Here is a 24340-nt window from a genome sequence, read left to right as displayed (position 1 = left end):
TGAAGAGGTGGGAAGCATAAATCTGGAAAGTAATAATGTCTGAGAATAAAGAGAATTATTAACACACTTTATTGTCAGATGCTTAGTTGCAAGGCACGAAAGTCAGGGGCAAATGGAAACCTCATTTGAGTTCTATAAATCACAACTATTTATTACACTACTTCTAGAAGGAGATCCATTCATCTCAAGTTCGAATTCAGTACAAACACACCAAAACACAAATAGAAATCACTTAGTTTAGGGTTATCAAGTAAATTTATTAACAGAAATAAGGATCATAATAAAATCTATTTCTGAAACAGGCTTTTTTTTAAAAGACTATCTCAACTTTATTATGAATCAAAATATATAGAAAAGCACAGGCAATCTGCACAAAAGGGAAAAACAACCAAAGATATAGAGATATTTTTCAGCAAAAGAAGGTTCAGCAGGTGTTTTGCCAAGACTTCCCATGTTCAGTCAGCATGTGGTTCTTGTTAGTTGAGTACTTTCAGGGTTCCACTGCATTTTCTCCTGAAAACCAACAGGAGACAGGCTGAAAATTCCTCAGCAACATGGCCTGCTTTCCAGTCCTTCTTGTGGGAAATTTAGCCACTTTCCCATGAATCCAACTGACCATGAAAAAAGTCTCATTTCTTTAAAAAAAAAAAAAAAAAAAAAAAAGGCCAGGAACTAAGGAGCTGATCTATTCACTCAACAGGTATTTACTGAGAGCACACTATGTGCAGAGCATTATTCCAGGTAGTGGGGACGCATCAGCGAATGACAAATTGTAATATAAACAAACATCCGGCTTTTAAGATGTGGTTCTCCTCTTTGTGATAAGGAATCCAGATGTAAATGAATTCATTTCCATTCCTAATGAATAAATGAGACCTCACAGACTTACAGCCACAGAACTGGTCTTACTTTTCCAGTTCATTCTTCTTGTTTTATACACATATATGCACACAAAGCTTACAGGACTTGCTTATTCAGACCACAATGTTGAGGAAAGAACTCTAACCATGAGTCAAGTCTTCAGCAGCCTAGTTATATGGGTTCTTCATTCACCAGTGCATAGATCAGGTTCACTGTAATACATGCTAAGAAGACAGAGTACTTTACAGTGTTTATTAAAAACCTATAATTACATGTTTATGTTAACTACTTTCTTAACTATTTTTGCAGTAAATGGGAAACCAAAGGGTTTTGTTCACTACTGTATTCTTGCATCAAGCAAGGTCTGGCCCTTGATAAATTATCTGATAAATACTTGTTGAATGTTAAGTATGTTTCAAAAAAGATGACAGGGAGCTGAAAATATATATGGAATCCCCTTTAAAGATTCCTTATGAAAACAACAAAAGCTCAAACATAGAAAGATACTCAATATTTTGACAGGCGGGGATACTCACCACTATACTAACGAGGACTAGCTAATACTCAATATTTTGAAATTTAATCAATGTATTTATAAACAAAAAGTCCGATACCAACACACGAAAAAAAGATCAAAATTACCAGAGGGAATTCCCACCAATCTAGTTTTGTTATAAACAGGTTTTGTAACTACATATCTCATTTTACTAATTCCTCTCAGAGCCAATTATCCTGACTGAAAATGAAAAATCTACAATTTGCATCTTCTTGGTCAAATGATCAAATTAAGACTTTAACATGCCAGCAGCATATACAAGGGGAAAAAAACAGAACTAAGAGATGAACTTTATATTCATAATCCTAGACTAATATCCATTTTTGACACGCATGTTTTACAAAATCCATTATTAAAACAGCATCAGAAGATCGATGTCACAAATTAATATCATAATGTCACAAATTAATATCATGATATAAAACACATGTCTATAATCCAAAAGTAACACATCCCATATATTATGACTATGAACAATGTAATCTTAGTTATCAAATACCTGTTTAGTTTCAAAATACAATTAGCCATTAACAAGACATGATTTCTTTCCTAATATTTCAGCCAAATGGAAATTAAGCCTCTTTCAAATAATACTAATCAATATAACTCATTTTATAGGCTAACAAAGGTGCTACAAAATCTGCTAACTTCATATTAGGATTTCCTCTTTTTAGCAGATGATTACTATGGCCAAGGGCATGGAAGCTGATACTATTCTAAGCCAGTGCTAATAAGCCTGACACTTCTTCAAGCTTCACTATTAAATTCTGAAAGTTACAAACTTCTTTGTAAATAGAAGACAAGACCATAACTAGGTACATACAGGCAACTTCTTCTCCAGGCAAACTCTTTCCATAGTAATAGAAAAATGCCTCGTTTTTGATAATGTAAAGCAGTAAGTCAGTCCCTTGAAGATTCAAGACCCAGGAGTACATAAGCTGACTAAGGTCATTGTGCTTTTCGCAGAAGATCTCTTCTAAGTTGCTTTTATGGCGCAGCCAATCACTGTCTTCTAGGTTACCTAATCTTCTATGCTAATGACTACAACATACACTGGGTCACAACATAAGGCACTTGGAAAGAATCACACTTTTAATTGTAACAGAAAACACCAAAAGAGGAGTGTGGCAACCAGTTTTCAACTGAAACCTTCCTGTAATATCAGTTCAACAGAGTGTACATTCTAAGGATATTATGCGGACGGAAGTGTTAATGAGTGAGAGTGTATTGTGTGTGTATGTACTTAAACGAATTTTCAATAAAATGAAAAGAATGGCTTTTACATTTTAAAGAATCTTTATATTTAATAGACAGCAACTGGATTCTCCTATGTTTGCAATCAATCTAACATAGTTTGTTATTTGGTTGAATTATATGCTGTCTAGACATTCACAAATTATGTGCTGTCTAGACATTCACAAATACCCTATGGGAAAGGGAAAGTATTTTAATGCTTTTTCCAGGTAACGTGCGTATTCCTCTTTGATACCTGACCAAATACCAGTCACTTCTTAAAAGCTAGTTAGTAGATGAACAATGAAACCAATTCGAACGGATGTTTTGTGATAATACTGAAATCAGCAGATCTACAATGCACTCTGAATGGACCTCTCAGCTATTTGCAAACCTACCCAATTCAATAGGTATTAGAGCTTTTCCAAATAGCATCTCATTATACAATATTTAAGGGATTACATTTGTTAATAACATCAATAATCTTATCAGGTAAATTCAAATGGAAGCTTTCCAAAATTATTTTTTTATGAAAGGCAGACTTATTATCACTGGTTACATATCCTACCAGTTGATTTTCTTAAAGTTAACAGATTTGCTTCATTTCCTTCTGAGTAAGTATGAGTTGTTTATCCATTTTGAATGACCCTAGTCTGTCTGCCAGTTGTTCTTGGAGGTAAAAATGATGGTCCATGAGGAAAAGTAAGTAACTGAGCTCATAATTCAGGCAACCACACCAGTGCTGCTTCTATTCACTTCAATAGCAGGAGTGTTTTTATGCATCTTTCCTACTTTGTCATTCAGAATATTAAAGCAATGTGTATTCCGGATGCTGAGATTTAATAAAATAATTAGCTTTCACTGCCTCATCAACCACTAAATGTTTTGTGTTATTAACTGAGAGTGAGTGCCACCAGTGCTGTCTAGTGGCCCTGCCTTGTTTTGTGACAAGGCACCAGCAATGTTGCCCATTAGAGCTTCTGCATCATAGTGCAAATGTTCAACACAGAAAAAGGCAAATGACGTCTGAGTATTATTATGAAAATAGCTCTGACCTTGCAAATCCCCTCAAAGCATCTCAGGGACTGTGGGGCTATGTGGCTAGCACTTTGATAACTACTGGAAAAGAATACACATAGGATTAAAATAGAGAATTAGAGAGTTGGGGTAAATTGTATTCTTTCAATTTTCTCTGTGATGGTGTGAGTTCAATGAATAGCTGAATATGCACAGAAAGACAGCAGATTTTAAAGTATTAATTTGTTACTCTGCATTTTCAGAGTAAATATTTATTGATCATGTAAGAAAACTATGTTAAACACCATCATATATATAGTATATAACACATTCAAAGTTCAGATATTTCGTTTTATTCTCTCAACTCTAAAACTCAGAGCGATTAATCCTTTCTTCAAAGTCACAGACCTGGAGGGTTTAGGACTCAAACCCAGTTATTCTTAGTCCATGTTATTCCTCTACTCTATGTATAATGAACTTCAGTGGAAAAAATTTCCAATTATAGTTACATATAACAAAATTCTAACTGAATATGAATAAAATGTTTACAAAATTCATATAAATATAATCTAAACAAAACTAAAAAATATGCTCTTTGGAAAGACAGATTTGCTTTCTGGAACCATCCAAGTCAAGTCTGTATTTAATATCTCTATCCTCCAAGTTTTACAACCAGCTTATTATACAAAATCTACTAATGACGTAGACCAATTACAAAATAAGAAATTTAAAGCTGAAATACTGTATTAAACAGAAAAAGAATACATTGTTTAAACCCTCCATGCTCTACCTGAGATTATGGATACCAGGAGACCTGCCACAGCATTCATATATAAAGAAAACCGTGAAGTTCAATAAACTTCTTTAACAACTAGAAACCCCAATGACATCACCAGTTACAATGAAATATACAATTAATCATATTTTTTAGATTAGCAACCTTTCTATGAATTATCTTTGGTAAATGAATATAAATCTAAAGAAATAAAAAAGATGCATGTTACTGAGTGATTTTAAAAGCTCTCCATATATCACATCCAGACTGACGAGCATCTTGCAAATAACCAGGTTCAACAGCAGTTTCTGGAATGACCTCTTGAAATACATGACCTGTGGAAAATCCTGACCTTCCCCAAATGGTATTTAAGAGCTTAACTTCCAGGTTAAGCATGTCTCACTCCCAGTGGATTATAAAAGCCCTAAGCATGAGGATTTAAGTAGAAGGAAAGGGGGCGAGGGAGGAGAGAGATGAGAGGCCCAGGGAGAAAAGAAGGAACGAGATGAATACAAAATTTAATTTTCCAAAATGCTATTTTTCATCAAAATACAAGATCTATTCCTCCAGCAGGTTTCTGGCTGTGACTCACCAGACATAACTACTTTCTGTTCTTGGTAGCGAAAGTTGCCATCTTAACCTTAATGTACCATTTTAGACAGTCTACTTATGCTACAAAAAGAAAGCTAATTTTCACACATTTGCACACATTTCACTTATAACCTCCCTCCCATATAGAATTTAGTGATATTTTTATATTATTGATAACTTTTATATTGAGCTGTTCCATATTTACAATGAAACCTAAGCCATATGCTCTGGTTAATTCTAAAATTTAAACCAATGTTAAAAAGCATATGAAATATTAGGATCACTAAATTACTATGACTAACCAAAGACCAACAGTAATATATTAAAGTGCAAAATACTATAAGATTTTACAATACGAGTCAAAAGATTTCATTATCTCTAAAACATTCCATCAATTTGTACACTGTAGCTAATATAATAGAACAAAATTATCTTTATTTGCAGATGATACGATTGTGTACCTAGAATATGATAAATTCAACCACTTAGCACAAATAAAAACATTTACTTGATGGCCGCCAGTTACAAGATAAATAAAAGCCAATAGCTTTTCTTTACATTAGCAATTAATGAATCAGAGACAGAGGTAGGAGAAAAAAAAAACCATGCAATGGGATTCCTAAGAGACAAAATGACAAATAAGGGGTAAATTTAATTTAAAAGAAACTATAAAATTTTATTAAAGGGCACTAACTACTGTAAAAAAACATTCTTTTTCTGGGTGGGAACTGGAAAGGATTATGTGCTAAGTAAAATAAATCAAGAGAAAGACAAATTCTCAATGGATTCACCCTTATGTGGAATATAGAGAAACCAAACAAAGGGAGAGAGAAAATCAAAATAAAAACACTCCTTAGAAACATGACTACACACAGAGGAAGGGTCCCCTGGCCTACGGTGAGACCATGGTGCCTTGGTGGTGGGCATGGCGTGGTGACACTCATCTGAAGAGGTGTGACCACAGATGGAATGATACACGGGTTGGTTTTACACAACAAAGACTGCGCTTCTCTACAAATGTTAAGGCTCTACTAATTCAATATGTGAGATTTAATACCAGAGTATTGTTACTAAAGGTGAAAAATTATCATTTCACTCAAGTCTTCAAAACTATGATCAATTCATGCTTTAACTAGATACAACCGATTACTTGTGTTAAGTAACATTAGTGAATGCACATTTCAGTCAGTTACCAATAGAAAGAAGACGGTTCAAATTTCACTCAACACATTCCTAATTTATAGAAATGAATCTGTAGCACAGTAAAAAGAAACTAACATTTTCTCAGCTTCACAGTCAGAACATTATGTAATCACATAAACTGATTTTTTTAACCTTAAATTCAGGAAAAAGAAATATTAAAAAGCATAGAATTTTAACTGTGAATTCCAATTAGCGGGGTGAGGGGTGTGTGTTGGGGATGTAGAAATTTACATGAGATGGAGAACTGCAGAAGAATTAAGATGCCTGAGAAATTAAAATGACAAATACAGTATCCATTTAAGTTCCCCTGACAGATGTGAAGTCACTTTGTCAACACAGGGACACCACACGGAGTGGAACTACCAACATGTAATGGTGTTACTGCATAATCATAAAGCAAAAGAAAGGATTCATAAAAGTTCTTTTTGACCAAAAAGAAGGGGTTGGGGGTTGCATTCTGCTATATAATTTACCTAATTTAGAGAAAACATGTTTTAAGTTCCACAATCTAAAACTAAATAAAACTAAATTAATGCTTTTACTTCACATTTGCCTAAACTCTTCAGAAATAGAAACGTGGGAAGAACAGTCTCCTTTAATAACAGAAGGGGACAAGGAAGACAGTTCTAGATCTTACTACAGTCATCCTGCCGTTATTGTTCGTTGTTATGTTATCATGGAATGTCAGTAACAGACTCCATTTGTTAAAACTTGTTGTGTGTGTTACATACTCTGTCTGATCAGTTTCCAACCCAGGGCCCATCTGACCTCAAAATACGTGTCCCTTTCACTAGTCTACATGCCTGCCACAAGTTAAACTGCATATAACTTTATTCACTAATTACAAAAATGTTAACCTGATTCTTTTTAAATACTTTAAATCCATTAGACATGTTTAGTTAAGCACTACAACAGAAGAAGCAAAAGTTCAATGTGATAAATCAGCATCAATATTATGATAAACATATGAAGATATTATTTTAACTTGGCTTCCACAGAAAAAACTTAAAACAGAAAAGAAGGAAAAACCCCTGTATAACCAGTAGAAACCTGTCTCACGTTAAAATGCTTCAGTGAGAAGTAGAGCTACGCTACACCTTTCACCACTGCTAAGCATGACCGCTGAGTTCACATTGCTTAATTTGGGCAACCAATTCAGTTTTCACCATCTGCCACAACCTTCACATTTAGGGTTGTACGATCGCCATCTAGTGGCTATTGTTAGAATGTGGCCTTTTTCTCTAGTACTTGTGAACAAAACGCCTCAACAGGCTGGTGCCAGGACAGGTAAAGAAATTCAGGGTTTGGAAAAAGCCTCCAGCAGTTGCTTCAAAAAATGTGGATATTTAATTTCATTCAGAAAAATCACGTAAGAAGGGTAAGAACAAATGAATAAATAAGCAATAAAGACTCTAGGAACATCCTATTTGCTTTTTTGCTAATCAAAAGAAGCAATCACTCTTCCCCCTTTATAAGGCAGAAGAGTATAGTTTGGGGGGCAGGAGGGAGCTGTATAATCCTGGCGTGGGTTTATCAATGAACACATCTCCTCTGAGAATCACGTCGTAATTTACTCTTAGAATAGGGACAAGATCACCTCTTCCTTATCATTCCCCTTCTCTCTCCTGGATGACCCAGGTCCCTAAAACACAGAACATCGCCCAGTATGCTCCATTATTTTCCAGAATTGACAAGCACGTAGATTCTCTATATGTATGTTATTAAACTGATTTTTCCTTTGCCAACAAGCACAGTGCTATTTTTTTGTTTTATTATTTTGATTGTTCACTCAGCCCATAAGAGCCCAGAGAGAGGGGGATTTTTTCCCTGCACCTGACATATACAATTAACAAAGTGAAAATATGGTTTAATCCAGTAAATTCAGATAAGTTAAACTCAGGCTTTCATTACAAATGAACTCCTCTCTCACTTCCTCTAAAGGCATTCAAAACCAGTGAAGCTTCTGTTACTTCAAAAACTCAAGTCTTCCCTTTTGAACTTTTTGGTCCTTTCTGCTCTGCTATCCTTGATTCTTATCCTTCAGAACAGGGCTTCTCAATTTCAGAACTGTGGACATTTTGGGCTGGACCCTTTATTGTAAGGGGAGTCTGTGCACGGAAGGAGGTTGGATGGCAGAGCAGGCTCTGATCCCAGCAGCACACGATCTCTCCAACTACAACAAACCAAAAAGCTTCCAGGAAATTGCCAAATCATGCCCCGATACATACCCATTGAGAACCACCGCTTTAGAAATAACGGAGCTATGACTGATTTCTAGAACTTTAAGATCCTCTCAGGAAAAAAAAAAATCTACCATGTCCTTCCACAAAAGTCAGCATGAACTCACATGAGGGAAAACAAAGTTGAAGCTTTCATTCTTTTACCCAAAGCTATAGTTAGCAATGAACCCTCCAACAGAAATGCATTCTGAACTGGCATTTAAGTTTTACTAAAGGCTACTTACTTGTTTTCAAGGTACGGGAATCTCGAAGACATCATGTGGATCATTTTACTCCATAAAATATTCTTACTGTTGTTTTAATGTAACATTAAAAGTATTAGAAAAATAAAGGCAGGAGAGCAATTTCCTTATGCACACATTTAAAAAATATTCCACAACAAGTTCTGAGGCCTTACTTATGCTCCTAAATGTCCACACTGCGAAGTGGCCCCTGAAATGCAGAGCACCTCTACACTAGCTCATCAGACCAAGTGTGTACACCAGACAGCTGCAATGTGTCCCTGTGTGCATTTCACCACAACACAGCTATTGAGTTCATCTGTTAAATTACAATTCGTAGCCCTAACCTTGCTAAGAAGGATCCAGACTAGAAAATGGATCCTTACACACACACACACACACACACACACACACACACACACACACACGAGGAAACTGAAGCAGATGCTGATAGAAGAAGATAGGAGTGACTTCAAGTGACACCTGACAAAGAAGCTGTAAGTAGGAGGTGAGAAAGATGAAGATACGGGGTAGTTACTCTCTGAGGCCATCTTTCTTTTATGAAGTTTTTGTTCAGTTTCTCCTGTATCCCAGCAAAATCTCCACAAACTTACTAAAAGGAAATATAAATATATTTCTGTCAGGCAACCAAAGGAGCCCTCTCTGGGGCTCCTTGCACAGTTCCTCCTACTTGTTTCCATTTACTAAGGTAAATATTGTCAATTACGGAACAGTGAATACTGCCAAACTATTACATGGACCAGTGTTACCACAATAAAGGAAAAAACAGTAACATCAAAAATTTCCCCGTTCTTGGTATCTAACCACCCTGGGTCTCATCACTTCTCCTGCCTTTAGGAATTCTGCTGAGTTGGTGGTCTAACAAGAATACCCCTTACCTGATGCTTCTCCTTAATAACTTACCATCCCCTGGTCCCTATCTCTGCTTCGTGGATATAACAGGCCACTTACCCTTGTCAGAGTTGAATGTGATCTCCCTCCCCTACTGCAAGATGCAACTGAGTGGTTACACCTGTCACAAGGCCACCCCTTAAAGTCTGCTTCCATTCTATCAAGACTGCTGTAACTCTATTCACACACACACAAGACACAGGAACTATTACGACTCATTGTCATTAGCGTTCCAAGCTTCTCATCTTACTTGTTGTAATAGCTTCAAGCAGTTAACATACGCTAATTCAAATGCTACAGCATTACAGGCTAAGATTTTCTTAACAAAGTTATCCATTAGTTCTTGCCAAATGGTTATCTCACCAAAAAATATTGCAATATTTCATGTACTTCTGGGTCAACCTGACAAAAGTCTTTCTAATTACAGATATTACAGTAGTTTTTTGCACATAAGCATAAAGGCGTCAACAGGTGAGAGCTTGAATTCAAACACAGGAAAATGAAAATCTGCAGTTCTTTCTTCTGATTTTACCTCATTTCTATATACTATACATGGAAGCAGTAAGCTACTATTAATGAAATATGAAGTTAAATTTTCCAATATAAAAGTTTTTTGATGTAGCATTAACTTGTAAGTCAAATAACAATGTTTAATCTACTTACTTGGATACGATAAAATTTTAAATGAAAAAAAAAAGTATACAGATGTTATTCCAAAAATAATGTTATTGATGTTCATCTACACAAATTTTTTTAAAAATCAACCTCTAGAAACAGATTTTCTATCACAACACAGTACACACCCTTATATTTATATGTCTACATATGTATATATAAAGAAAGCATAGAGTTTCACTGAGCAATATTTGTCATTTACACATTGTTATCTTCTATTTCTTCTCTTAATACTTGACATAATCAAAGAAATTGTTTTTGCAAATCACTAAAAAATCATCACCAGCAATTGAAAAACAATCACAGAATGAATATATAGGACAGCCCTTCCTAAATTTTATTTAAGACTAACCACGTTAAAAGCTGGCCAAGTAGAAGCTAGCTGAGGTTTTAGCTGATTACTCTGAACAATGGAAGTTAAGGTAAAAGAGGGTAAAGTTTAGCAATCAACACTGTAAGTAAAAAGTTCCAATTTGAGGCTTTAGACCTGCCTTCTATAAACCACAGGTTTAGTTCATTTATTCACAGATCAGACATAAACTGTGACACCAGAATGATTCAGGCCATTAAACAGGAAATTACATCTACCCAACACGGCCAACTAAAACGAATGTACCGGTGCTCATTTACAGCAAGTATGTGCCATTCTCTTAATTAAGGCAGGCTGAAAAACAATTCTGACCCAGAAATGTTATTTTGGCTTTCTACAATTTTTTTTTCAATAAACATGATTTACTCTGCAAATCAGAAACATCTACCTATTGCAGATGCAGGGAGAAGCATCAATCTCCAATGATCTGAAATTAACTGACACTAAATTAAAATCTCCAACTGCCCCTAAATATTTGAAGTTCACAACCATAACTGAGAAAGCACTGGCACTGTAAATATAAAACAATTAATTCCTTATGGCTAATCCAGTCAATATTCACCAGTTAACCTTTTAAAACCATTCATTGCTAAATCAACAAAACTAGCAGAAACAAAATAAGTTAACATAAAACTGAGTACCATTCTGTAAAACATGTGAATGACATTTGTCAATTGTGATCTGAAATGAAGAAATCTTAAAAGTATTCCCTTACCCCTTTATGACCTTATCCCAATGATTCATATAAATACATAAATTCATATATAAAGTGAGCGATTATGTCTGTGCATATATATCTGTGCATATAGGTGTAGGTATAAAGCAAAATTCAGAAGATTCACTTTAACCAATAAAACACATGGTCACTGTTGTTATTTGTTACTACAGAAAAATGTACATACGCAATTAAGATGAAACTATGAACTCTTCTTAAGGTTTAATTTTTTTATCATCATGCTTTAGCAGAATAGCAATTTACACTGCACCATGCTGTGTGCTAACTTTCTGCATTGCAATATCCTGTGGACTAAATTCTGAAAGCCTAACAGTCACAAGAAAATACAGTAAGATCTTATCAACATAGAATTAAACTATCTAGCAACTGAGCTACCTGCAACAAGCCAAACATAAGACATCCGCCTTAGTTGGTTAAATTTTTGTCAAAGTGACATATTGAGCATCCACCCACTTAGGAACTATTCAGTGCATGTTATCTCATTTGTTATCTATAGCAAATCTGTAGCAAATGAATTCAATGACAAAAGTAAAACAAAGTAAAATTTAAAAACAATCTAAAGTTAGTGGGCAGAACACACTCTTTGTAAAAGGAGACACAGAACACATTTAAAAGTATTTTCTGAAATGCCTAAAAGAAAGGAAAATAATTATATTGTACATTAAGCAGCTAAACGTTTTGTCAAAATAAAACTAGATGCTTCTAGATTTGATGTGTAAGGCAATAAACCACTATCTAACCTGAGAGATGACAGAAAAGATACATATTTGGTCCCTGGGCACCAAGCTCCTAAACCCCAAGTGACAAGAGTCCTAGGAGATTCTTGCCCCTCTAATATACTTGCTCTTGGACCCCAAGGCTCTGACAAGGGATTCCTAACCTCCTTGGGATTTCCCGGGGCATGGCATATCCTGTTCTAATGAGGTGACTCTGGGTGGCCTCCAGGATTAGGGGTTGTTCACCAGAGAGATAAGCCATGATTAGAAGCTTGGAACTTTCTATTTCAGGCCCATTCTCCAAAGTGAGGAGCAGGGTGGTCATGCCAAAGCCTCCCTAAGAATCCCAAAGTATAGGTATCAAAGAGTTTCTGGGTGGCTGGAAAGGAGGAGGTGCTAGAGGGCAGCAGGCCTGGAGAGGGCATGCAAGCCCTGTGCTACTTCCCACACCCCGTATCCCATGCATCTGTCCCACCGGGGTGTTCATCTGTATCCTTGATAATATTCTCTTATAATAAACTGGTAAACAATAAGTGAACTATTTCCCTGAGTTCTATGAGTCACTCTAGCAAATTAATTAAGTACAAGGAGGGGAGGATGTGGAACCTCAAATTTATACCTTATGAGTCAGAAAGCTCAGTTGACAACATGGACTTAGAAGTGGCATCTGAAGGGGGGCAGCCTTGTGAAAACCAAAGGACCTGTTGCTGTCCTCTAGGCAGACAGGTTCAGAATTGAGTGACATTGTAGACATATCCGCCTGCATTACAGAATTGCTCGATGTGGAGAACATCCCACACATCACGGATCAGAAGTGTTGCTGGTGTGGCAGATGTGTGAAAGTAAAGTAGAAGGAACAGGAGGACTGTTGCTTTCCTGATACGTAACTCCTCCCTACACATCCACCCAGAACATTTCAATGCCGGGACTTAAGAATAGTTAAGACCTTTTCTATTTTCTATCTGAATCTTCAAATCAACATTATGCTAGCTAGTTCAGGACTCTGTTACATGAGATGCTTCATAAGAACACAAGATGATTAGTAATGTTTCCAAAAGATACATTTAACGCTTTATAAACACTATATTCATTTCCTTGATCTTGAAAAAAGCCTGTAAGAATTGTGAGTGCAGTGTCTTAGATGAGAAATATGAGATGCGAAGATGTTAGCTGCCCAAGTCTGGGGGGCAGACTGGAAACAAGGGGCCCAGGTATGTCTCAAACCCAAACGCACCGTAGCCGGATCTAAATTCAGCTCCTCGGAGCTTTACCTTGTTTTGAACTTGTGGCTGGTTACTCAGCAAATGTCCTAATACAGTGCATTTACTGAATAAGAGCCACTCAGTAAAATAAAAAGGAAGACCAGTATTAGTGCCTGAATTCCTTATTGCCAACAAGAGAGACTAACGTTCCCAGATACCACCTGACTCATAACAGAGCCTTATCCCGAGAGGACTGCTAACGGCATGTGCAAAATGGATCTGAAAGCTCCTCCCTAACAGATTGTGAGGTCACTTGGGAACAATTATAAGCAAAACAAAAATACAGAAAAATCACTGAAAGGACTCCATTGAGTCGGTGCACTGGCTAGTGATAGCACCTGTGCAAACACTGGCATATGGAAGTTAGGGAGGCAGGGGCCGAGGAGGGAAGAGGGAGGACAAACCTCCAAATCACAAAATTACAAGCTGATGAACAGAAAACCAATTATTATGTAAGAATTCTTTAAAAATGAACAGAAATAGCACAATTTCAAGCCAATATATATGAATAACAGCTGACATAGCTGAGGTTTTGAGATCCCTTTTCATGCTATTGGTACTTTTATAAAACATAAGCATACTTTCATAAAAGCCACCTTTTTTCATAAAGCAAATTACACAAGTAATAATGTGAGTAAAATACCCACTATTTTCCAACAATCAACAACTATTTTAAATATGATGATATCTTAAGAGTCATAAAATTTTCATTTTAATGGTACTTAATATCATGTATCTAAAATCTTATCTCAGGTTAAAAAAATGTTAAACACTCTTACTTTGGAATCCATCCAAACAGCATTTAATACTTCCCTTCAACAGAACCAAAGCAAGAAACAGTCTCATCTTCTGGCAATTATCATGTCAAGCAAAGCAGTAGTCTTTTTGTTAACACCACAAATAAAAGCTATATAACTTATTGACTAAACAACTAACTAAAAGCATATTCGACTTCAAATCTTATGCGTTCATGATGTTATCCAAACATGCAGCGAATGGGTATCCATTGAAAGTTCTCTAGGTGGTAAACTCAAGAACAGACCTAGCTGAGGACTTGGCAATGATCCAGAAAAATTCCATCCCAGCCCTTAGGGAATCTAAAGGAAAAGGGGCAAATCTCACTGAAATATTTAATTTATATAACATTAGCAATTAATTCACAAAACTACAGTAATAAAAGCTTTTAAATACAGACTGCAGTTAACTCAATTATCTGAGGCAAAAAGAGCTTTCAAAAACTCATCTAATATACTTGATGTTAAAGGGTTTTGATGTACAGGGATTTTTGATTACTCCAGGCTAATGAAAAAAGAGGAAGGGATGAGCGGTGATTTGACATCAGCCATGGGTTCAAATCTCAGCTTAGTCTCTTACTATGGCCTGGGACATTTTAGAAAACCTCCCTGTGAGGGAGATAAGTGATTGAAAGATGCCTAATTGAATGTATGGCTCAGAGCTGGCTTTTTTCACTAGTTTGCTCCACAGCAAAAAAAAAAAAAAAAAAAACAATGTCATAAACCCTCAATTAGTGCTTCAGCGTCAATGTGAGAAGGTGACCCTCCGCCTCCCGAGGATTACAGAAGTACAGCAGAAGCTTCAGTGGGGTTTCATTATTTCATCTGAGATGCTGTGGAGTCTGAGGTTTACACTCAAAAATAAACATAAATACACTTTCAAGAGAGAAAAAAAGTACTACCTCTTCTGTACTACTGGTTTCTAAAAACTGTCTGAATGGACCTCACTTCTTTAGTCTTATTTTTAATCAATCTTTTTTAACACAGGAATAGACATTTCACATGGGATACGTGTTACAACATGAGGGATCGACAGCCACAGTGCTGTCTTCCCACAGCGCTGCCATGCTGCACAACTCCAGCAGAAACCAGTCACACCATTCTCAAGATAAATGGTACCTTCTGGAGCAAAAACAGAAAAATAATGGGAAGGTGTCCCCTGCAATTGTGCAACAACTGTAATTAATCTGGATAACTCTTTTTAAATATTATGATCCTCAATCAAAGTAAGTACAAAAATCACAAAGGGAAATCCTAAGCTTAAAACATATATTTAACCAAGCAGTTATTTCCCTTGCCTAAGACAGCACACTCAGTCTCTTCCCACATCCTGCCTTCTATTTACTCCTCACTGCTCTAAATCTCTGAATAGAAAGGAATTGAAAAGAAGAATCAGGACATCAAATAACATCAAACTAAAAATTTCCAAAGGACTCATGGACTTAATACAACCAGTCTCGTGTGGTATGCAATGTTACTAATGTGCTTGTTATTACCAATTCTGGTAGATATGTGGCACCTTAAAAAGTGACAACAGTTTATACTATAATAGACTGTTGTCAACAGTCATTCCACTCTTACGAAACAGGTGAATGTTAACCCATGACAAAATGTAAGAAATCATCCTATTTTAATGAAGAGACAATATTATGTTTGCGTGGTCCAAAAAATCAAAACTAATGACAAGCTATACGTACTCCTATCTCAATTACTGTCCCCTCTATCGAAACCATTTATATTATTACCTTCTTGTTTTCTTTCCAGTGTGCTGATACAAACACTACTAAATACAAGCAGACAATCTTATTCTTTCCTCTTAAAAAAAAAAAAGCACTATATTATAGTATCTTCTTTCTATCCCACCCTTTCTTTTAATCAATTTACCCTAGCGTTTTCTCCACATTAATACAAAAAGATTCTCCTCATTCTTTTTTTATAGCTGTAGTATCCCACCCACTGTGGGTATACTATAATTTATTCAACCAGTGCTCTATTAAGTTGCATCCAAAGCATCTTCCTAAGTGATACATTTTTCAACTCTCTCCTGCTACCTTAACAACGTAAACTAGCAATATCTGGATTTGCTGTCTTTATAACACAGTAGTGACCTGCTGTTCATATTTTGTAAGAACCACCAGGAATTTCCACGTCACATGCCTGTATTGGCTCCCTATCAAAGGGCAATTATTCATTTTAGAATTTCTCAGTCTTTAACAATAAACCAATATGTATGTGAATCCCCAAAAAAACTTGTTTGGCTTCAGAATGGTTCTTTGGCAAAGCCCCCTATAGATGTTGTATTCTGCAAACAAGCTTCAGCCAACAGTGAGCTGTATGTAATCATCACTATCATATATTTAAGCAAAACAGCAGACAAACTTTTAAGGAAGACAAAACACCCAGCTGCACAAATTTTTAATCAGGCATTCCTTGGCTGTTTTTTGGATTATAAACCCCTCTGAGACCTGAATGTAAAACTATTTGACCCTCTCCTGGAAAGAATGCATACGAGCATAAAATTATTCAGTTTCTGGGATTCATGGATCCCTACGGCCCAGGGATCCACAGTTCACATGGTCATCTCTATTTCAGAAAATTTTTAACTAGACAGCCATATTAACTATGGCACCAATAGTACACCAAATGCTAGGACAGAACAATTTTCATGCAATGTCAATGAAAAAACAGCAGGGGATTCATTATGAGGTGTACCTGAGTGTAAAGCACACAAAGCATATTCAGAGGGATCACTGTTGAACAATTAATGGTATCAAGGAAAGTAAATTCTATTAAATAACTGTGGGAACTATTACATGGGGTTGGAGTCTAACTTTTACACAGGTATCTTTTCATCTCAAATAAATAAATTCAGCTCTTACAGGATGATGAAAGTTGATCTTTTAATTCATTTTCTACACATCCAAGGTTTTTAGAATGCAGTACATTTTACTTTAGACAGCAGTAATCTACTAGAAATATAACCTTGCTGCAAATCTGAATGCCAAGGAGGAAGGGCACGTTAAAAGTAGATCAAAAAATTCTCAAGCTTGATTATAATCTACTAGGGGAAAAGATTACAGTCTACAGGGAAAAGTGAAAAGGTGACACATGCAGAACAACCATATCTGTTTTGGAAAGTGGTACCCTCCAGAAGGGCCACTGGGGGCTGAAGGCTAGTTCAGGTTCCTCTCAAGTCTAGTGCTAAAGTTTGCAGCTGCCTAAAGGGAGCACCTGTTGTAATTCAGACAAAAAGCATCCCTGTAACAACCTCCTTCTGTCCCTTTCCTGACACAACGTCCTCCCCGAAAGCCCCAACTGCCCCAGAAAATAGCCAAAAATACAAAAAATCTGAGAAAGAAGTTTTCCAGGTCAGGATAACATCCCAGTGGTCAAAGTATAATAGAATGGAAAATTCTAATTGAAAACTTTATGAAAAATTTGTTTCTTAAGAGGATTTGTTTTAAATGGAAACGTCTCCAATACCACCATAGAACTCCATAGGAAGAGAGTCTACTATACATAAATTTGCCTTATCCCTATCTTTCTTGAATACATCAATTCCTAAGTGGAGGTCTATGTACTTGCAGTATTTTTCCAGAATAAAGAACAGTGTTTAGCTGAACCGTTCTGTATATAAAAGAATACACACCAAGTTTAAAAGGATACACACGAGTTTAAAAGGACTGAGTATTAATGAAAATGTTGTGGGACATGATCAGGAAAAAAAAAGATTGTATCATCCTTTCCGCCTCATGTTTTTTTGAGCACTCCCTTCTAACTTAAAAGGCTCCTGCCTTTTTTTCACATGTGCAAGGGATCTTGCACATGTGAGTCCATTTTCAAATGTGTATCCACTTCCCAAGTTCCTAGTCAGAGATGATACACAAACTCAACAGTCTCTTCAACTTGGCTGGTCTGACAAAAAAAGAAGCCATACAGCCCTGGAATGCAGCAAGTACAATTCTATACTGCCTGACATGTGACCAGAACAAGAACCAAATGACCCCAGTGCACATGACAATCTCTCTAAAGAAAAAAGTAAGTATTGAAAATATTAAACCATCTTTATTTCATAATGAAAGGGAGATACAGCTTTACTCTTCATTATGAAAAAAAATCACCATATTGAAAAAAAAAAAAACTGCTGAAGTAAATGTATTAAAATTCAAGCTACAGCTTAAGAAATACCCTCTTTGGAGAAAGTGTAAAAATATGCTTGAAAGAAACAAGCTAGAACCTTTCTGTACTGGCAGGTAAAAATGTAAACCTATGTTACAATCACGTTGTCTTCTAAACCAAGCACTAAGTGTTGGCCCCTCTCATTTTAGAGCTGTCATTTAAAAATGCCCATGGAAACAGAAATTTAGCACTGTTCAACTCTGCTGGTCCTCTGCCCTTAGGAAGACAGCAGCACTACAAATACTGTCATAACACTATGGGGCCTCCCCAGTGGTGCAGCGGGTTGAGCGTAGCGCTATGAAGCTGTTTGAAGCCTCTGCAGCGCGGGTTCAATTCCTGGCCACCGTTGGGAGCTGACCCAACGGTGCAGCAATGACTCGCCCGCTGCTCCCCTCACCAGTGTATTTCCATCAGTCTGCCTGTTCTGTTCCCCACTCTATCTCTGGTGAAACCCCTCACCCTCCCACGCCTCTGGCCTGTACCCCATCTCTTGTATAAATAAATAAATCTTTAAAAAAAAAAAAAACCACACTACGCCAACATTCATGGTTTATTACTGATTACCAATAATCCGAAAGTCTCCTTAAGTAGTAAGATTCAGTGAGTATCACTCAACTAAATACAAGAAGTTGTCTATTAAACACAGAGCCAGTCATCACTGTGAGCTAGCATGTTGGAATACCTACCTGCTCTGCAAAGGAGTAACAATTTTCTTGGCTCAAAAGGGGAGCTAACAGAGGGGGTTAAGTGCCCCTTGATCATTACCACTGATAAGTGCTTATTGCAAAAGTGAAAATACTGTAAGTATAAAAGTAATAACTACAGAATAATCAATAAAAGGAAGCTATGTTATAAATCAAAATCAACACTGATTAATGTATAACATCAGCCGCAAGAAGCACCTGCATGCTCCTTTATAGAACTGGCCCATTTTGTCAGTTGCAGATCCTCTCTGCTTTACCACCATATCTGTGGTAAAATACAGTAAGAAAGAAGGGGAAGGAAAGAGGAAGAAAAACAACCCATTACAGGATGTTGACAAGTATAACTACCAAAGTTTTAGAATATATAGTTTAGTATACCACATACCACTAACAAATATACCCAGTTCCTTCAACACTAGATTGCTCTGGCTTTCGGTTTTCACCTACTCAAGTAACAGGAGTCTGCCATAACAAAATACTCCAATTTCATACCAGAAGCTCTCCTAGGAGAAAACCCGTGTACTCCCCAGTCTCAATTATCAAATAAAACAATTCTTCAATCCAACTCAACTGTCCTACAGTTTCACATGGACAGACAGGCCTGCCTGCCTCTGCCTTTACTACAACTCCATGGACTGTGTAGCCCAGAGATACCAAAAGCAAGAAAGTAACTGCAATGCTCCTAATATATACCTGAGGTGCAAATCCCTTCTAGAGTTGTCAACACCTAACCACAGATCCCCTAACACAATGAATGCCTACTGACAGGCCTACCTACCCTCTCTTGGCAAGCCACCCCTGAATTCATCCTGGATTGTTAATACCTTTCATTTATTTAGCATCTACATTTTAAAAAGTATTACTGACATTTACAATTTTCATAAAGTAACTGACTTTTATCTCTCCATCCCAAAACCACGATCGACGAAAATTCCACAACTTAGGAGAAGAACCTTCAAGAGTTTAAATTTTGAACTGCATGGGCTCTCATCCCAAAGAAATATAAAATGCCCCCAATTTATCCAAACACTTTTGCATAACTACATAAGATAATATTTGATGAGTATTAATTGTATTCCACTTTTTTGGCTATTCTAAGCGGTTGGCTGTGAATTAAAGAGAACTTACGGCTGATGAGTATCACAATCTTCCGTTTTTATTACTTTATATACCGAGCAAAATTGGTGAGGAAAGATTTAACTTTGTCAATGGTAAGAGTTCCTCTCCCCAGTTTTCAAGTCAGTATTCTCTGAAACAGCTTAAACCAAGTTTTCCTGTTCTCAGTCTATTTTTAGGCTGTATGATAGCTTGTTGTATCTGATTTCTATCATTGATTTGTATATGTTTACTATAGCCAAGACTTCTCTTCCAAATGATGTAGGAGCTATTCCGTCCCAGAGTCCTCCTCTGCCACACCATTAACCAGAGTCTCCCTCACGTGAATGCGAATCTATTAGAGCAGAGCTGGTTCTATCTTGGTGGCTACTACCGAATAGCTTCTCAGTGTCCTTACAATGAATGAATGAGTTATTTGCAAGGCAATGGCATTAGATGCTTCCAGCAGCTAAATATGTAGTATTTGAGAACACATCCTAGTCTCTATCCGCAAGATACTGTTCTTTACTACTCTGAACTGAAAATGTGCAAAAAAATGCAAATTAAGAACAGACAACCCTGTATTTGAAACACCCCAGTAGAGAAAGTACTGAGAAACACATCCCAAACCAAGGCCACACAAAGAACTACACAAAGATGCCTTAACAGGGACCGATGTCCAGGATCCCACTACCATCCCTGTGAATGCCCTTCCCTCAGACCACCGCTAGCTGATTTCACTGTCTGAAGACTCAGCTTGTCTCCACGTTTTGAGGATTTACAGGTAGCCCACTAAAATCACGAACGACAACTCTCCAGGGCCTGGAAAAAGGTGGGGAACGAGAGGAGAAGAGGTTTAAGGAGAACTCTTGAATAAGACACACGAAAAGCCATCTTCCTGCTAGCTGTGAAAGCCTGGAAAATTTTCCCTGCAACCTTCCCTCCCTCGCGGGCCGGGGTAAGACCTGCACGTAGGAAAACGCGCCGCAGCTCCCGGCCCCGAGGCGGGGACCCGGCGGCGGGGGGCACATGCGCGGGTGCCGAGAGCAGGAAGTCGGCGCCGGGCGCGCGGGCCGCCCCACCGCATCCGAAAGGGGAAGCCCCGGCCGTCGGGGTCCAGCCCCGCCGTCCGCAGACCCCGAAGCCCCCGCCGGGCGCGCCGGGGAGCGCGGTCTCGCGGGGCGCAGGAAGGGGCAGCGCAGGACGCCCGTCTTCCTCGGCGCGCCCAGGGCGCAGCCCGGGGGACTCCCCGGCGCTCGCCAAGGAGGCGGCGGGCGGCGACGAGCAGCCCCGGCCGCCAGGGCCAGCGACTCGTCCACGCGGCCGGAGAACTCACCGAACAAAGCGCACCGCGGGCCCGGCGGGGAGACCGGAGAGGCGGCCAAAGAGTCGCCCCGGTTCTTCACCACCGCCCGGGGCTAGAGGCAGGTGGAGCCGCGCTCCTTCGAGGGAGAAGGAAGATGGGTTCTCCAGGGTCAGCCTGCGCTCCGGCGCCAGGGCGATCGCCAGCGAGACCCGGGAGGGGCGCACGCCCGGGAGACGGGGCCGAGCGCCGCGGAGGGAAGGGCGGCGAGGTCCGGGGGACGCGCCGGCGGCCCTGGCGGGGATGCGGGGTCTCGCCGCGGCCGGGCCGGGGATGCGGGTGGCGAGGATGGGCGGGGGGTGCTGCCGGCCGCCCCGGCTCCGGCCTCCCGGCGCCGCGCCTCCCGCCCCCGCGCCCCCGCGCCCCGCGCCCCGGGCGGCCACACAAAGGGGCCGGCGAGGCGCGCCGGGCGGCCGAGGGGCGCCGGGCCCGGGACGGGGTGGCCGGACCGCGACGCCCGCCGCGCTCCCGCCTTTGTCTGCCGCGCTCCGCGCCCACCCCCGGGCCGGGAAGCCCCGCGCCGCGGCGGCCGCGCCCCGCTAGTTACCCGGGTGAGTAGCGGTCTCATCTGCTCGCCGGCCCCGTCCGCCTCCATGGCCCGCCGGCAGCCCGCGGCGGCCGCTACGGTGCTGCCACGCGCGCTCGCCCGCCGCCGCCGCCGCCGAGACCCGGCGCGCGCGGGGAAACGAACGTGCGCCCGAGCGCGCCGAGCGCGCGCGGGGGGAGCCGGCGCGGGGGGCGCGGGGCGCGCGGGTGCGCGCGGCGGCCGCGGGACGGGCTCTCGCCGGGGAGCGAGGCCGCGGCGTGGAACGTGGAGCGAGGACTGAGCGAGCCGCGGCGCCGGGCGGGGGAGGAAGAGCGAGCGCGTCGGGCCCGGGGGCGGGGCCGGAGGCCGTGACGCGCCGCGCCGGGGCCCCGCTCCGCCCCGCCCCCGCCCCGCCCCCGCGCGGCACGCCCCCCGCCGCCTGCGCCCCGCGGGCCCCGCCGCCCGCCGGCCCCGCCGCCGGGCCTCCCCGAGGTGGGGCGGGAGGGGAGCGGGATGGGCACTTGTGCCAGCCAATCGGCGCCTCGCGGGGTTCCGCCCGGCGCCCCCCTCCCCAGAGCCCACCTCAGGAGGCCCCGCCCCTCTTTGTAAAATCTTAACTGACCTTAATCTTAATCGTCTAACTAGTTTTTCGAGTCGGAGAGTCCCCCGGAGCTCGGAAGTGGGGTGGGGGTCACCGCCACCCCCAGATCCTAACCGTGTTCTTTAGCGACGGGAGGGGAGTGGCACCCTCCTGTGGGGCGCCTTCTGCAACTCCCAGGGAACTAACGGGTCTCAGGACTCCCGCAAGCTTTTGTCTCGGTTCAGTAGGATGAACCCCAACTTGGCCTGGGAAAGAGGGTGCCCCGGCCCTGGTGCTCTCCTGTGCTTGGTCCCCACCGGCGGGGCACCACGGAGGCGCCCACAGTCTTGAGAGGCCACCCTATGGAGCGCCTCTGAAATAGCGGCATCTGTAACTTGAGATGCTGCTGCACAGGACCTGCCACACAAGGATTAGGTGAAATCTATCCACAAACGTGCCTGGCATGTAGCATGCTTAGTATAGGCACCATTGTCCAGTCTATCCAGGTCCGGTAGAATGGTAGTAAAGCCCTTTGTCAGAAATAGCTAGGATGCTGAATGACTTCGTGGTGTGGGTCCTAATTCCCGTCTGTTCGAAATTTCCAAGAGAGTTACCTGAGGCTGGTACACATCATTCACTTACTTGCATAGATGTGCTTCTATTAATAACTACCATTTAGAGAGGCCTGTAATTGGTGACTGTGATATTTTGCAAACATGCTTCAATTCTAATTCTCAAAAGGCTAGCAAGCAACAGAGGGTTACTCAGGACCCCCCAAATCGCTTGCTCGAAAAGGATCTGGCCATCTGTATGCACAAAAGCAAAGCAGGCTCTTAGTGTGAAAGATCTTAATAGAATTAGTGTGCATGGAGCAGGAAGAGAGGAGAGGATATTACTAATACTTTCCCAATAAAACATCTAAAATTATCCGTCCCCTCGTGGGCAAATGCCCAGCCAAACAGGGTCAGCCCAAAGCAGGCCACGAAAGCCCAAAAACTTGCCACAAACCTAAGGTAACTTCTGACAGAAACACACAAGAAAGAGGCGAATGGGGCCAGACAAGCTGGGACAATAAGAGCCAAATAAAAGTACAAATCAAGATAACAGCTGCTATTGTCTCTGACAAGGACAGCCTTCCCACGTGTCTCACACCCACGTGTCTCTTTACAGTGTCTCTACATGTCTCTCCTCCAGGAGTTGCCTCCAAGTCTCGTTCCCAGTAGTACCAGGGTAGAGGCCGGGCCATGGAAACAAGAGCCCCCAGCCCACCTGCCTTCATTGTCACAGGGCTTCACCGGGGCACTCACCCCTCCTTTGCAGTAGCTTGCCCAAGGTGCTTGCTTGTAAATGGGGGCAGGAAAAATGGTCCCCTAAGAAAAATATTGTGAAATATACTTAACCCATTTTATAGACAAGGAAGCTGAGGTTTACAGAGATAACTAGTTTTAAGTCCTCTTTAGCGAAACTGCTGAAGGGTACCATTCTAATGCCTGACTAGAGAAAGTTGAACAACATTAAGGGAAAAGGAAGAAAAGATAAAATAAGAATGACAAGAAGGTAGAAGCTATCATCTTCTAAATGTGTCCTAAAGCTGCTTAAAGCACCAATTACTTGTGCCAAAATAGAAACAGGAACAAAACGGGGGCCATGGCCCTTGGTGCCAGTTGAAAGAACTAAGCACTCACCTTGAAGAAAGGCTTACATATGTATGCTGGGGCAACCATAGTAGAA

At 40.4% G+C, this 24340-nt stretch overlaps 1 protein-coding gene across 15 annotated transcripts in view; it reads right to left on the bottom strand.

The window, feature by feature from the left end:
- The window catches only part of SLC4A7 (solute carrier family 4 member 7), a gene marked incomplete at both ends in the record, with an annotated part of 76606 nt that extends 54508 nt beyond the window's left edge, over positions 1 to 22098 (bottom strand). For 9 of the 15 annotated variants that reach the window (XM_084246857.1, XM_084246860.1, XM_084246864.1 and 6 more), the window contains one exon: positions 22051 to 22098. In XM_084246857.1, coding sequence (XP_084102983.1) covers positions 22051 to 22098 — 48 coding nt within the window. Of the gene's footprint in view, positions 1 to 2240; positions 2274 to 22038 lie in introns of those variants that run through there. The other 6 variants (XM_084246850.1, XM_084246851.1, XM_084246858.1 and 3 more) reach the window with 2 other exon arrangements.
- Positions 22099 to 24340: the final 2242 nt, after the last annotated feature.

Source organism: Talpa europaea (genome assembly GCF_964194135.1).
Source record: "Talpa europaea genome assembly, chromosome: 11".
NCBI classification, from domain to species: domain Eukaryota; kingdom Metazoa; phylum Chordata; class Mammalia; order Eulipotyphla; family Talpidae; genus Talpa; species Talpa europaea.
This window is presented reverse-complemented; position numbering and strand designations above follow the sequence as displayed.